The following is a 16,429-nucleotide window of genomic DNA, read 5'->3' as shown; positions in this document are numbered from 1 at the left end:
AAATGAGATACAATCTAGCCTAAATTGCTGCCCATGAATCAAGCCATGTTTCCATATCCTGTGCAACGTCTATCTCCGATTAAGCTCTTGCCATAATTGTGAAGACGCGTCCCTTGATCATGATGCTTAGAGCGTATCCTGCTAGATATTCCTGCATAAATAACATTGCATTAAGCGAAGATGATCGTTAGTATGAGGATCCTATAATGTCCCATGATCCTGATCCTGAAGTCCGGCTGAGGATCACTGTCTGCCAAGGAAACAAGGATCACTGGTTAGGATCACGTGTAAGGATCACCTATAATAAAAATCCAGCCCTAACAATATCCTAAATATTTACAATCTGACTTGTTCAAAAATACTTATTTAAACAAATGTACATCAGAATAATTGAAGATTAAAGGGACAAAAAGGATAACAACACAAGATGAGCCACAAAAGATTAAGGTTTTATTTATTAACAAAAGATTAACCCTTAAAAGGTTGTCAAAATTACCTACCCCGAGCATCTCCCAGCAATACGTGGCCCGTCCGCTGGGGTAGGTAAAGGGTGTCCATGATAATAAGTTCTAAGTAGTGCAGGAATATAAAGGCGGCAGGATCACAATGGCTTCATCCCCAAACAAAGGATCCCTCCACCATTTGCAATCCTGCCTATTGTCTGAAGGATCCTAGATCCTTAAACCTAAAGCTATTGTTCAGTACAAACCATCAAATTGTTCAACAAAATAGCCATCAAACTAAAAAAATTTTGGCTCCGGCTATGTCTAGAAATTTCCATCATTGCCCAATCACGCAGCCTAAACCTTCGCTGCATCACCACCTCCGGCTCCACTTGCATCACCACCTTGATCCTTGCCACTGCCTCCAGCCTCAATTGTCAGGATCTCTTCAGCCTCCTCTTCATCATCCAGTTCAGCCAGCCTTGCCTTCCAGCCTCCACATCCCAGGTGCTCCTGTCAAAATCAGGATCCTGAGCTTCCAAGGCCATCTGCAGTTTAGTCTTGTACATTGCTATGGCGGCAGAGACTTTGGCATCCTCGGTGATCTCATGCCTCTCGTAGTCAAAGTTTATCAACACCTTGGCCGTCTCGTGTTTGGCATTCTGTAGATCCTTTTGAAGGTCGGCAATCTTGAGATCCTTTAGCAGAGCAACCTGTTGAAGATCAGCAATTTTCCTATCCTGATCCTCCACGTGGCCAACGTAATCCTCAATCTCAGCAAATTTCTGCAAAGAGGATATAGGATAATTTAGGATCAGGTGATCCTCAAACAAGCAGGATATATAAGCAGGGACAGTGATCCTTACCTCACTGAAGTAGTCAAGGAATTGTTGGTGGATCAAGGGCAGACCTTGCAGATCCTCAGCTTCGGAGGCTTTTCTCTTCTTGCCTCCCTTTCCTTTGAGGGGTGCCTTGGGGATTGAAGCAGTCGGGCTGGCAGGAGTCTTTCTCTTGGAGGATCTGACGGTGGTAAGATCGGTGACGCTGAACTTTGAAGCAGACTTGGTGGATTTTCCAGCACCTACACAACCAAAACAAGATAAGTATCTTTACCTTACTTATACTTCACTATTCATTTGAATTTTTAAACAAAGATACTTACTTGACATCGTGACAGAGCCTGAGGATACCTCCTGTGAATCCTGGGTGGTTGTCTTGAAAGATCTTGTTTCAGGATCAAGTCTCTTGAAGGCGGCGAGTCTCTCTTTGGCAGCAGGAGTCAGTCTGAGATGTGAGACGTTGATAGCTGCACAACAAAAAACAGAAGGGGTCAGTGATCCTTATATGAAAAGAAAGTTCTCTGGTGATCCTTCTCGGGATCCTCCATCCTACCATGGGTAGCCCATTTCCCGGGTAGATCCTTCCCATCAGGGATGGAATCTCTTTTGACGAAAAAGAAACGCCGCTTCCAGTTAGTGTCATTTTTGGTAGCTTTGAAGATCGGGTGTTCCTCACCAGGTTTACGTTTGAACAAATAACGATGAGAGTCAAAGGTAGTGAGATCATACAACTCTCCAAGCTCTGACATTCCCAGGTCTATCCCCTCCTGCTCAATGATCCTTTCAAGGGTATACAAAACCCTCCAGATCATTGGCATGGCTTGGATGTAAGAGATGCCGGTTAAGGAGAAGAAAGATTGGGTGAAGGCTGGAAAAGGATATGTATAACCTATGGTAAACGGGGTCACAGGAAAAGCAACCCAATCATCGGAAATATGGTCACTCAGGGCATTGGGGTCAAAGGATTTAAACACAGTATTCGCCGGGAAGCAATAGCGGATCCTATCAATCTGCGGATCGGTAAAACAGCAACGTTCTTTTATGGAATCTTCAATGATCCCCTGGCTCTTCAGTGGGCTGTTCTTCTGATGATCCTTAGCAGGGGAGTTCCGGAGCAACATTTTTGACAGAATGATGGAAAGAGAAAGAAAACAGAGCAAGAGAAGGAAGAGGATGAAGAGAGAATACCTGTTTGATCTTCGGATGGGATTATAAAGGGAGTATCTCTGAAATTTAAATGCGGAACAATCCTATCTCTATCTCCTATTTATAATCATGATTGTGCAGGGTTGTCACTTCTGTGACGTCAGGATTGCAACGGATAGTTCTATATCAACGGCTATATATCCGTTAGTTAGTTGCGTATAAGATCAAGAAAATATAATTCGTTCATTTTACAAATTACTCCTTATATTTTGGGGGCAATTGTTAGGGCAGGATTTTTAATGACCTATGATCCTTACTTGTTATCCTAACAATAATCCTTACTTCTGTGACAGATAGTGATCCTCAGAAGAGCTTCAGGATCAGGATCATGGATAATCTTAAGGATCCTCATACTAACGATTGTTTGTTTGAATTTCGTATTGTTTTGCAGGAGTAACAAGCTTGACCTGGTCTTGGCAACGTTGCTATGGAATATTCCACGGGTATTTCGCACATGTTTGACTAGAAATGGACGTTGTGGAGAACGTGGGAGCATGGCACAAAAGTCGGATAGTTTGTTAGCATAGTTAACTTCTATTTTTAAAGGGGTAACGAGCTAGTAATTAGAACACTTAGCCATTTTCAGCTACACACACTCTCGTACAACCGCACTCTTGAAGCATTCGGCAAACACTTAACAGTTTTCACACACTTTTACACATTTCACCATAGTGATCCTTGTACCTAGCTCGTTACTATCCGAAGTTGTAAACATTTATTGATTAATTTGAGCTTGGTGATCGGTAGTTTCCATCACCCGAGGTTTTTTATGCCGGAGATCATTCATTGATCAAGGGCTTTTTCCTCATATAAATCCTTGTGTCATTTGTGCAATTTACATTGAAGTGATCCTTATCATTGTTCCTCATTTCAAGCATCATTCCCCATAACTAAGAGTTTGGTTGCATTATCCTCATCAGATTTTTGACCAAAACAATTGTTATCAACAGAAAAACAGTATTCAGAGATTGGAGGATAATCATCATCATCCTCTTCCTGTTCCACTGCATGTACATTCTGGTTATCAGACTTGTCGTAGGATTTGAACTTGTTGTTCTTGAAAGAGGATCCTTGCTTTTCTTGTTTTGAGGATCCTGCCAGTCTTTCCTGGATCCTTTTGTCATCCTCTAACCGGATGAACCTAAGGGCCCTGGTTCTTACTTCATCGAGATTCCTGCATGTGGTCATAACAAGATTATCATAGAATAATGAATCCCTAAGAAAACCCATTTTAAAGGCTTCTACAGCCGTAGCTATATCCAAGTTAGGGATATCTAAGGATTCCTTACTGAACTTAGTGATATAATCTCTAAGTTATTCATTTTGACCTTGAGTTATCCTATACAAATCACTAGTTAATCGTTCAAACTTTCTACTACAAGAAAATTGGTTATTAAACAAGTTAACTAGATTAGCAAATGAAGTAATGGAGTAGGGGGGAAGACTTAGCAGCCATTTAAGAGCTGATCCTGTGAGTGTGGATCCAAAACCCTTGCATAGACATGCTTCTTTCAACCTCTCCGGGATGGGGTTAATCTCCATCCTTTCTCTGTATTGAGCTATGTGTTCTTTAGGATCTGTGGAGCCATCATATAACTTCATGGTTGGTATTAGGAACCTCTTGGGTATCTCAGCATCACAAATAGGTGGTGCAAAACGAGATATCCTATGGCTCCCATCTGCAATTTCAGGAATAGGCTTAACCACCCCTGGAACACTGGATATCATATCCTTAAGCTTTTGTAACTCTTTAGCCATAGCTTGATTGATACCTGTATCCTGCATAAGGCCATGGTTAGCGGTATAAGAATTATTGAAAGTGTTACCTCCCGGTGGATTCAAGCTTGGAATCCCAGATGTGAATCCATATTGTCGAGGCTCTGGTATGATTGAAGGACCAGAAGAAGCAATGGTTTGCATTGGAATGAAGTCTCCTTGATGGACATCAGAACTTCCAGGTTGTTAAATCTTAAGGATCCTTGATCCTGCGGAACATTGGATCCTTGATGCACTGTGAATGGGGGTCTTGGAGGATAATCCATGGATCCGAAAACCTGAGAGGATCCTTAAGGCTGAAAGGAGGATCCTTGAATCTGAGAGGATCCTTGAACTAGCGAGGATCCTTGAACCTGAGAGGATCCTTGAACCTGAGAGGATCCTTGAACCTGCTGCGTCCCCATGTATCCTCCTGAGTTGGTGAAGGATCCTGGATGCTGGAAGAAGGATCCCTGATGCTGAACAGAGGACCCCGATGGTTGAAAGTAGGATCCTAAAGCTTGAGTCATTGCCGATGATCCATAACGCATCCCTGCTAATCCACCTAAGTATTGGATATCCGGAACTGAAGAATGCTGGGAAGTTATGACCGGAGTGTCAAAGTTCAGTGATCTAGGCATCAATGGAGAATGATCCTCCACTAATCTCTTATGTTTCTTGATATCACCAATCTCCTTGAGGATCTCTTCGTTGGTTTTGTCCTGCTCTTGTATGTGATCCCTCATCTGCAAAATCAAAGTAAAAAGTTCACTAGTAGTAGGATTAGAAGAAACAGAAGAAGTTGGTGGTTTTGAGAAAATAGGAGTCGGTCTCTTTTCAGCATTCTTCTGGGATCCAGAAGGTGGTGGAGGCAAAGGTGGAACGCCCTGTGAAGAACTGATTGTCGGCACTGAACTTGAAGTGTTCTTCGCTGAAGAAGCCATCTGCTTGGTTGTAACGAACCGAAATGATCACAAAAACAAGAATTCCTTAGGAATGAAGCACCAATTGCCCCACGGTGGGCGCCAAACTGTTTTGGTCAAAAATCAAGCAAAGATAATGCAACCAAATCTTTATGTGTGAGGTGTGATGCTTGAATCAATGAACAATATTAAGGATCACTCTGAAATGTAATGAACAAGTGACACGGAGATTTATACGAGGAAAAAGCCCTTGATCAAGAGATGATCTCCGGCATAAAAAACCTCGGGTGATGGAAACTACCGATCACCAACTTAAATAAAATAAAATGTGTGTTAGAACTTCGGATGATAGCGAGCTAGTTACAAGGATCACTAGAGTGAAATGTGTGACAATGGTGTGTAATAGCCGAGCAAACTGTTGTAAACTGATGAGAGCTGTATGAGTGTGTGTGTTTTAGCCAAAAATAGCCAAGTGTTCTAATTTAGCTCGCTATCCCCTTTTAAATTTAGTAAAATATCTAAATAACTAACTATCCGCAATTCATGCCCTCTTCCCACGATCTCCATAACGTTCACCATGGTCAAGCACGTGCGGAATAAAAGAGAATATGCTCCAGGAATATCGCCATGACTAAGTCCAAGCACGTACTCCTGCAAAACAATCCCATATTCAAAGTAGACAATCGTTAGTGTAAGGATCACTATAATGATCCTGGATCCTGATCCTACAATGCTCTCTGAGGATCACCAATTCAGACAGAATTAAGGATCCCTGAACCCGATAGCAATTGAGGATCACTGATCACAGGAAAATCTTCCCCTAACAAGTAGCACCTGCATTTCTTAGTCCAAACGGCATAGCAATATAACAATATATACCAGTTGGGGTCATAAAGGCTGTATCCTCTTGATCAGATGGTTCCATCTGAATTTGTTGAAATCCAGATGAAGCATCCATAAAAGTCAACAACTCATGACCCGCGGTAGCATCCACCATGGAGTCAATGTTGGGTAATGGGAAAGGATCCTTGTGACATGCCTTGTTTAAATTAGTAAAATCGACACATACCCTTCACTTTCCATTTTTCTTTTGAACAACAACCACATTGGCTAACCACCTTGGATACTTAACCTCTCTAATCATACCTACTCTGAGCAGTTTATCTACCTCTTCCTGGATAATGGCATTCCTCTCAGGTGCAAACTTCCTCCTCTTCTGATGTATTGGTTTGAATGACCTGTCAATGCCAAGTTTGTGAGTAATTATATTTTTAGATATACTTGTCATATCTTCATGCTTCCAAGCAAAGGTAGTTTTTCTCCTCTTGAGGAAGGATACCAAATCCTGTTCAATATTGCTAAGGATCCCTGATCCTATTAAGACTTTGGATTCCGGATCTTGAGGATCCATAAGAATGTCTTTCACATCCTGTTCTCTTGCCTCCAAGACATCTCTTGGAGGATACTTTAGTTGCTATTGCTCCCTTGGTCTTGAGGCTGGCTTCATTGATGATGTATAGCAATTCTTAGCTTCTTGTTGATCACTCTCAATCTTCACCACTCCCCATGGACTAGGAAGCTTTACACATTGGTGATAGGTAGATGGGACTGCCTTCATGTCATGTATCCATGGCCTGCAAAGGATAACATTACAACAGGATAAGCAATCTACAACACAAAATTTTTGATAAGAATGAAGTCCTTCAATATAGATGGGGATTTTGATGCCCCCCAATGTGTTCTTGGTTTCTCCACTGAATCCCACAAGAACTGAGGATCTTGGCACAATATCTGATTCAGGGATGTTCATCTTCTTGAGGACATCAAGCTGAATGATGTTTACTGAACTTCCTCCATCTATCAGGATCCTGCGAACAAAGTGGTTAGATATAAATAAAGTAACAACAAGACCATCATGATGAGGATCCTGGATATCAATACGATCATCCTCATCAAAAGTTATAACTTTATCCTTGGTAACAGTGGAAGTTCGAATGGGTCTATCCCCATTATCCATCTTGGTTTCCTTGGCATGTCTCTTGGCTGCTGAAAAGGAAGTACCACAAATGTCTGATCCACCCGATATGAAGTTTATAACTTGTGCGTCTGCCGGAGGGGCAGGAGCCCTTTCTTGAACCTTTCCAGGATCCTAGATCCTTAACTTTTTTCTTCCCAAAAGTTACTTCAAGTGCCCCTTGCTTAACAAGTAACCAATTTCTTTTCTAAGTGCAATACACACTTCAGTGAGATGTCTGAAATCCTCATGATATGCACACCATTTGGATTTATCTTTTGTTGCGGCTGGTTTATCACTTTTCCTTGGCCATCTTGCTTTCTCACCTAGATTCTACATTGCAAGAATTAGTTCATTGTTATCAACAGAAAAACAATATTCAGAAATTGGAGGATAATCCTCATTATCCTCTTCCTGTTCTACTACATGCACATTCTGGTTATCAGACTTGTTGTAGGATTTGGACTTGTTGTTCCTGAAGTAGGATCCTTGCTTTTCCTGCTTTGAGGATCCTACCAGCCAAGGGCCCTGGTTCTTACTTCATCAAGATTCCTACAAGGGGTCATGACAAGATCATCATAGAATAATGAATCCCTAAGTAAACCCATTTTAAAGGCTTCTACAGCCGTAGCAATATCCAAATTAGGAATATCCAAGGATTCTTTACTAAACTTAGTGATATAATCTCTAAGTGATTCATTTTGACCTTGTGTTACCCTATATAGATCACTAGTTAATCGTTCAAATTTTCTACTACATGAGAATTGACTATTAAACAGGTTAACTAGATTAGCAAATGAAGTAATGGAGTAAGGGGGAAGACTTAGCAGCCATTTAAGAGCTGATCCTGTGAGTTTGGATCCGAAACCCTTGCATAGACATGCTTCTATTAACTTCTCAGGAATTGGATTGATCTCCATCCTTTCTCTGTATTGAGCCACATGCTCTTATGGATCCGTTGAACCATCGTATAACTTCATGGTTGGTATCTGGAACCGTTTTAGGATTTCTGCATCACAAAGAGGTGGTGCAAAACGGGATATCTTGTGGCTTCCATCTGGAATTTCAGGAATGGGTTTAACCACTCTTGTTACACTGGATATCATATCCTTCAGTTTCTGTAGTTCCCTAGCCATAGCCTGGTTGATACCTGTATCCTGCATGAAGCCATGGTTAGCAGTATAAGAATTATTCAAAGTGTTACCTCCCGGAGGATTCAGGTTTGGAATTCCGGATGTGAATCCATATTGACGGGATGTATAATTGAGGGACCAGAAGTAGCAATGGTCTGCATTGGTATGAAGTCTCCTTGATGAACATCTGAACTTCCAGGTTGCACACTTCTTAAGGATCCTTGATCCTGAAAGATGTTGGATCCTTGAAGTGTCGTAAATGGGGGTCTTGGAGGATAATCCATGGATCCGAAAACCTGCGATGAGAATCCTTGAGGCTGAAAGGAGGATCCTTGAACCTGAGAGAATCCTTGAACCTGAGAAGATCCTTGAACTTGAGAGAATCCTTGAACCTGAGAGGATCCTTGAAACTGAGAGGATCCTTGAGCTGGCTGTGTCCCCATGTACCCTCCTGAACTGGTGAAGGATCCCTGATGCTGGAAGAAGGATCCTTGATGTTGAACAGAGGATCCTGAAGGTTGAAAGTAGGATCCTAGAGCCTGAGTCATTGCCGATGATCCAGAACGCATTCTTGCTAATCCACCCAGGTATTGGACATCCGGAGCTGCAGAATGCTGGGAGGTTATGACCGGAGTGTCGAAATTCAGCGATCTAGGCATCAATGGAGAATGATCCTCCACTGATCTCTTCTGTTTCTTGATATCACCAATCTCCTTGAGGATCCTTTCGTTGGTTTTATCTTGCTCTTGTATGTGATCCCTCATCTGTAAAATCAAAACAAAAAGATCATTGTTAGTAGGATTAGAAGAAACAGAAGAAGTTGGTGGTTTTGGGAAAATGGGGCTCGGTCTCTTTGCAGCATTTTCAGCATTCTTCTGGGATCCAAAAGGTGGTAGAGGCAAACGTGGAACGCCCTATGAAGAAGTGACTGCCGGCATAGAGCTTGAAGTGTTCTTTGCTGAAGAAGCCATCTGCTTGGTTGTAATGAACCGGAATGATCACAAAGAAAAAAATTCCTTAGAAATGAAGCACCAATCGCCCCACGGTGGGCGCCAAACTGTTTTGGTCAAAAATCAAGTAAGGATAATGCAACCAAATCTTTTGTTATGAGGTGTGATGCTTGAATCAATGAACAATTGTATGAACTATTTGCAAATCAAATGAACAAATGACACGAGGATTTATACGAGGAAACTACCGATCACCAACTATAATTAAACAAATGATTGTCACAACTCGGGATGATAACAAGCTTGTTACAAGGATCACTATAGTGCAATGTGTATGAAATCGCCAAATGAACTGTTGAGAGCTATTGAGAGCTGTTTCGAAAGTGTGTGTTTGCTAAAATTAGCTAAGTGTTCTAACTCAAGCTTGTTATCCCCTTTTTAATTTAGAAATAACTAAAACAACTAACTATCCGCTAAATGTGCAAGCTTCCCACGATCTCCATAACGTTCACAAGGGCCAAGCACGTGCGGAATATTAAGAGCATACTCTCAAAGAATATCGGTAAGACTTGGTCCATGAATATACTCCTGCAAAACAAGCTCACATACAAGGTAGACAACCGTTAGTGTAAGGATAACAATGAGGATCCTGGATCCTGATCCTGCAACACCCTCTGAGGATCCATAATTCAAACAGAATTGAGGATCCGTGATCCTGATAGTACTTGAGGATCCATGATCCTTAGGATTGGAAAATCCCCCCTAACATGTATTAGGGTTAATCCCTCTCTTCTTGTTCTTTGTTCGATTGTTATTTTGTTCTTGATTGATGGGTTGAATTCATGGTCTCCTGGGATCTATGTTTAGACGCGTCAGATTTTATTTTGATGAATCTGGTTTGGTCTTCCGGTGAATTTCCTTTTCCACTACAAGAAAAAGGACCAATAGTGGCGACACTATTAGCGGCGACATCCAATTGGTCGCCGCTATTGCCCTTATCCGCACCTGGTGTCCCAAGTAAAACCCTAGCCATACGTTTCTTATCCTCATTCAACGGATATGGTTTATCCAGGTTAATAGCAGCGACAGTATTATATCAATAGCGGCGAAAGGTTGTCGCCCTTATTGGTCCGTCGAATAAACAGAGAAAACAGTGCCATTTCTTCCCTCCTTTTTCCACTTTCCCCAAAACCTTTCATATCCTCTCACAGGTTCTTCTCCAAATCGGCTATATCTCTTCATTTTTACCAATTCTACTTCAAATCGGTTAGTATTGTTAATTTTATATTGAATTTCTTGTTTATTTTTTATATATGTTGTTAATTTCTTGATTCTTGGTGTATGTATATGTGTATGCTAGTCTCCACCGTCACCACTTCGTCTCCACGGCCACCACCTCATCTCCACCGTCACCACCTCTTCTCCTCCTTCAAATTAAGGTTAGTGTATGTTTATTTTTGTTCAAAGATGTGAATGTTAGTGTCACACCCCGAAATTATCAGAGCTGGCGTGACTAGACTGGTATCTTCATTGCACAGCGAAAGCAAATAAGCTAAGACTTCTAGAAAATGAACGCCCACTAAGTACTCGAATCTCCAATGGCTCTCCTATTTCAACCGTTCCATAACTTTGAAATGCAACCTAAGAAAGAAACATGCGAAAAAGTCAACATAAAGTTGAGCGAGTTCATAGTTTGTTTGTAAAAGATTTGAAATAAATCTTTTTGAATAACCGGTTTTTGAAGTATTGTTGAGAAAACGAATTTAAAATCATTTTCTTGTCATGTTGTATGGAAACTTTGTATTTGTAACGCTTTATGTTCGTAAAACCATGTATTTGTAAACTCTTGAATTTGTAATGTCCGTATAACCGTCAATGCCCACCCTGACTTTGACTCCATGCCCGCATAATCCTATGCCTTGAATTTGTATAAAACATGGTATGTAATTTGTAAAACCCCGGTATGAAAGCAAACAAGGAAAAGATCACCAATGGTTTGCAAGGCCATTGATATGTGTGACGGTGTAGGAAGACTCAAACCTAGCAAAGTTGTACTGGGCTTCCGGCTGGAAGACATAGTCACCACTATGGGCCGCCCCGGCCTCATGGGTGTGGGCTCGCTACACCCAAATAGATCTATCACTCATGCCCCTCGGTCCTGATACGAGGATTAATGGTCCCAAGTATCCGCCTACCCTATCACATGATCTATGGTTCTTTCCTAGGCTAATCATACCAATAGTATTGTAAGTAATCCTTTTGTAACATGTATTTTACCCCAGCCTCTAAGGCTGAACCTCCCCAGCCTCTAAGGCCAACTCCCCAGTCTCTCTATATTATCACCAGACGATCCATCCCTAGTCATGAAAATCATTCACATTTGATAATACGCATTTGTTTTGTAAAAACCGGTATATTTTGTATAATCCATTCGTAAACCATTTGAGTTCCTCGAAATCCATTCGTAACATGGTTTAGAAATGAGTTTTCATTTATCGAGAAATTGTTTACTTTTGCAAAAATTGCATGTCTTTCCACCCCCGAAAACATTTATAAAAATGTAAAACCGTAAAAAATGGGGGTTATGAACTCACCTGAACCGCCTTGTGCAAAGCTAGCTAAATACGACTTCGTGATGTCGTTTCCGAGACGAGACTCGCTAGTGTGCAATCTACAATATTCCTAACACGGAATATCTTATAAGTTTCTAAATAAAGGCAGTAACTAAACTACGTGTCCTCGAGCTCTACCGAATCGTTGACCGAACGACTCAACGGTAAGTAGTTAACTTATCGGAATTGATTAGGTCATATTTGATAAGTATCGTTTACCGTTGATAATAACTAATAAGTCTTGAAAAAGATTTGGTTCTCGAGATATTTAAAAATAAATAAATATTTATATCGAAATATATAAATATCGTTAAGATCGCTTGTCGTCCCGAGAAGTCGCACGTGTAGAAAAAGAATGTTTATATGAAAATAACATATAACAATTTCGCAACATATATTGTGTCTTGTATATATTCGTCAAAGTATATGTAGATGTCGTTTAGGCGTTTAAAATAAATATAAAAAGTTATATTTATTTAGTAAAAGAATCGTCGATTATTTGAAGTCCGAAATAAATAGATAAACCATATTTATTTTACAAAAGAATTCATGATGTACGGTCTTTAAAATAAATATATAAGCCCTATTTATTTTTATAAAACGAATTCGTGTTGTCTAATGTTTCAAATAAATATATAAACTATATTTATTTTTATAAAAGAAGTCGTGCTGTTTGTTAACGGAAATAAATATATAACTATATTTATTTTATAAAAGAATCCGAATTGTTTGTTATTTAAAGCAAATATATAATCTCTATTTATTTATAAAAGGTTTCGTTTTGTTTGCTATCAGAAATAGATATATACATTATACATTATGCTCATTTTTATAAAAAGGATTTCGTTTGCTCGATATCTGAAATAAATATATACGCTATATTTATCTTTGTAAAAAGAATGTGTTATCCTCGTTCTTGTGCGTTATAAAATGCCGTCAAGAAAAGTTATTTGAATCCCATAGTTTTATTTTATGATAAAACACTTTGTATTTACGGATTTTCTCGAAAAACGGGCAGAGTTTCCTTTGTTTTTGGACGCCCCCGACAACACAAGTTGTCGTTATTTCTCAAAATTCAATCAAGTTTCAACAATGTATATGTATGTAATCAATTTATATAAACAAGCTAAATAGTAATTTGAGTATTTTTAACTAATGATTTCGTCGATTTTATTCGGTTCAAGCTCGTTTTCGCGTATATAAAACTATAAAAATAACGAAACAATCGGGCCGTTAATCTTTACCAAATCATTATGCCGAAACGCGTGTTGACCGAGTTGACTGGGTCAACTGAGTTGGTCGGCTGAGTTGACTCAGTTTGACCGAGTCAATTAATGAGTTAACCGGGTCGAGCCGAGTTGCACCGAGTCGACCCGATTCACGAACCCGAACCACCGCTGACCCACGTTGACTGAACCGAACCGCGCGACCCGCACCACAGGTTGACCAAAGCTGACCAAACCCGACCGTTGTTGACTTTGTTTACTGTGAAATCTGAGCCGAGATCCAAGCCGCACCGGAAACCAAAGTGAAATCTGAACCAAAGCAACTTTGTCCAGAAACGAGACCCGAAACTCCCGAAATAATCTCCAACACTGTATCTGAGTTTAAACTGAGTAACCCAGACCTTGAACAATACTGTGTTGAACAAGTTTTGACCCGAACGAACCGAGCTGACTCGAGCACCAAATCCGGAACGACTCTGAGCATGAGCCGACAAGAACCAGCTTTTAACTTGAACTAACCTGACCCGAACAAGGACTTCCGAACAGACCCCGTCGAATAATGGCAAGGACCGCCGGTCCTTGACTCAGACCGCCGGACCGAGACACCGACTGCCGGTCCGAGACGTCGACTGTCGGTCTGAGATGCCTACCACCGCTGCCGCTACTGCTGTGCTCCGCCGTCTCTCGTTCTCTCTCTCTCCCGCTTGTTACCGTCGCCGCACCACCACCGGACCGTGGTGGTGGTGATCATTTGCTGGATCGCTAAAAGGGGGGTGTGTTTCGCCGGAAATCAGCGACAGTGGCCACCACCGCCGCCGCTTCAGGCGGCGCTGCCAACCGCCACTCGACGAAGAGACAGGAGAGGGGAGGTGTGGATGTGCGGTGAGGTGGATGCTCAGGGTGTGGGGGTGTCGTGTGATCATCGGAGAAGACGAAAGGTACCGGAGCTCGGTCCTCGTCTCCGGCTCCGGTGTATGGTCACGAGGGAGAGAGAGAAACAGACTTTAAGTCTGTGTGTTTGTGATCTCAAATGAAGGGGATAAGGGTCGACCCCCCTTAAGTACTAAAGTTTATGTAGTGGGCTTTGGGCTTGGGCCCAAGGCCCACAAGCCCAGCCCTCGCGTTTCGAGTGGCCCGATCCTCTCTACAAGACCCGTTTTTGTAACTCGAACTTCTCGTAATTCATAAATTCAAATTTCAAGTTTATAAACATGTAAAGTAGTATCAATAATCGTTGTTTGGCGCATTTTATCATCGGTCGCGTTAAAAGAAAATTTGCGTAGAGTGCATCGATTGTCGTTAATGCGTTTTTCCATCCGGATCCGACTAGAGTAGTTAAAATTTAATTACGAAACAACATATATCGTAAATTTTAAGTTTTAAAAATAATACGCACCTCCGATGCTTCCGTTTCATTACCGGTGCGTTTCCTACAGTCGCGTTTCTCGTTCCTGTTTGCGTTTTGCGATGTACGGAAGCGCAATAAATTCACAACATTAATTTCATAAATATAAAATATTCGTAGAAAATCCGTATTTGTCGGCGTTGTCAGTATTTCGTACGGTATCAGTTCGTTGTCGCGTAATATTCAGCAGATTTTTCTGTAGACCACCGTTCACGCACTGTAAAGTCGTATAAGCGTTCCTAGGCACTCCAAAGGCCTAATTAAGTTAATTTCCGCTGTAAACACTATCTATTATCGCGTTAATCACTTGTTAATCACGTAATTAAGAGCCGTAAATCACCGGTTGTCACAGTTAGTAAATGTACTTTAGTTCTTTTTTCTGCTATTTTTTTGCTTTTAAATTTGTTTTAAGTGGTGAATCTGAACAGTTTTGCATTTTGTTGGTCCTGGACTTAGAATTCTAAAAGCTATGATTGCATCTAGTGTACCTTAAGTATAACATGTTATACATTAAGGGTATATAACCATATATATCCTGAACCACTTTAAAGAAACAAAGGTAACATATAACGAAAAGCAAATGTAGTTCTTTATGATGTAAAACACATGTTTAATCGGTTATTTAGTTATCACTTTCAGTGCTTACCAGTTAATTCTGATGGTTTATAGAGAAAAAACAAGTGTGTTTTCTGTAGAACTGTAACACATTTGCCATTTTGTTGCTACTTTTGTAAGAGTCACATGACAGAATCTTTTCATTTTCTAGGGTGTAGGGAAAAGGTTAATATTAAGACAAACATCATTTTGTGAAAGAATAAATACGTTTTTTTTTGTTTTCTTAACCAAAGTATAGTAATAATAACAAACTATTTACCCTTTGTTTTTTGCTTTAGTTTTTGGGTCAGGTCATGCTATTCCCACACGGAGAAAATTATTTTCACACCCCAAAGCGCCGCGCTATGGCCATAGCGGGGCGCTTAGCTCGACAAAAGGTGATTTGACTGACGTTTGAAACATAAGTTGCAGAGACATAAGGTGAAACGAGGTTGCAGGTGTCTCGTGAACCCTAAGCGCCGCGCTATGGCCAAAGCGCGGCGCTTCGACCCCAAATTTTCACTTTTAAAAGCTGCTCAGACACAACATTTAGCATTCGGGGGTTTTGTTGTTTGTCGATTTTCTTTGATCTATTAGTTACGTGTCTTGAAAAAACGATGTTGTGGTTAAGCAACTATCTTTTCGGTCAATATTCTAACGAGTCAGTTGTTCCTGATTCTTACGAGGGGACCGCTATTTCTGACTCGTATGAGAAACCGGTCTCGTCCAACTTGAGGGAGGCATAGGTTGTATCTGGCATTCGTTATCGTGATAACACGGTGAAGCTGGATTTGAATACCCCTGTGGAGGACCCTTACGCACAACAAGGTTATTCGAATTTCGGTTACGGTGGCGAGTACAGCTTTATACAGCAGGAGTGTTATCCAAACCACAGTTACGGTTGTCAACAGAGCTTACAAGGTTATTCGAATTTCGGTTACGGTGGCGAGCACAGCTTTGTACAGCAGGAATGTTATCCAAACCACAGTTACGGTTGTCCAGAGCTTTGAACATCAAGTCTATTCGGACCTCGGTGACGATGGTGAGCCGGAGGATGTGTCTGTTGACGAGGAAGGCTGTTACCCGGTTACATTTTCGTTTGATACAACGCAGACCTTTTCGTCACGTAAAGAGTTGGTGCGTTGGGTACAAGACACAGCAAAAGACAATGGTTACCTCATTGTGATTAAGAGGTCGAATAAAAGAGGAGAGAATTACAAGATTTGGTTTCAATGTACTTTTGGTGGGGAGCATAAGAGTATAGCTACACAGAGGAAAACGAGTATCAAGAAAATAGGTTGCCCGTTCGAGATGATCGGGTTTTCGCAA

At 41.0% G+C, this 16,429-nt stretch overlaps 1 protein-coding gene across 6 annotated transcripts; it reads right to left on the bottom strand.

Moving 5' to 3' along the window:
- Positions 1 to 429: 429 nt before the first annotated feature.
- LOC110940397 lies at positions 430 to 14,125 on the bottom strand. Of its 6 annotated transcripts, none has more exons than XM_035985747.1 (5): positions 13,120 to 14,125; positions 11,858 to 11,945; positions 1,606 to 1,749; positions 1,310 to 1,524; positions 430 to 1,228 (listed from the first exon to the last, which is right to left on the bottom strand). In XM_035985747.1, the coding sequence occupies exons 3-5, from the start codon at positions 1,610 to 1,612 to the stop codon at positions 881 to 883; spliced, it is 570 nt and encodes a 189-aa protein (XP_035841640.1). In that variant the 5' UTR covers positions 1,613 to 1,749; positions 11,858 to 11,945; positions 13,120 to 14,125; the 3' UTR covers positions 430 to 880. The 6 variants fall into 6 exon arrangements, 2 of the variants coding, with proteins under 2 accessions (XP_035841640.1, XP_035841641.1); XM_035985748.1 differs by having other exon boundaries at positions 441 to 1,228; positions 11,858 to 11,934; XR_002593110.2 differs by lacking the exons at positions 430 to 1,228; positions 1,310 to 1,524; positions 1,606 to 1,749 and adding an exon at positions 9,494 to 10,904.
- Between the last annotated feature and the right edge of the window lie 2,304 nt (positions 14,126 to 16,429).

The sequence above is a fragment of the Helianthus annuus genome, chromosome 16 (genome assembly GCF_002127325.2).
Source record: "Helianthus annuus cultivar XRQ/B chromosome 16, HanXRQr2.0-SUNRISE, whole genome shotgun sequence".
NCBI lineage: Eukaryota > Viridiplantae > Streptophyta > Magnoliopsida > Asterales > Asteraceae > Helianthus > Helianthus annuus.
This window is presented reverse-complemented; position numbering and strand designations above follow the sequence as displayed.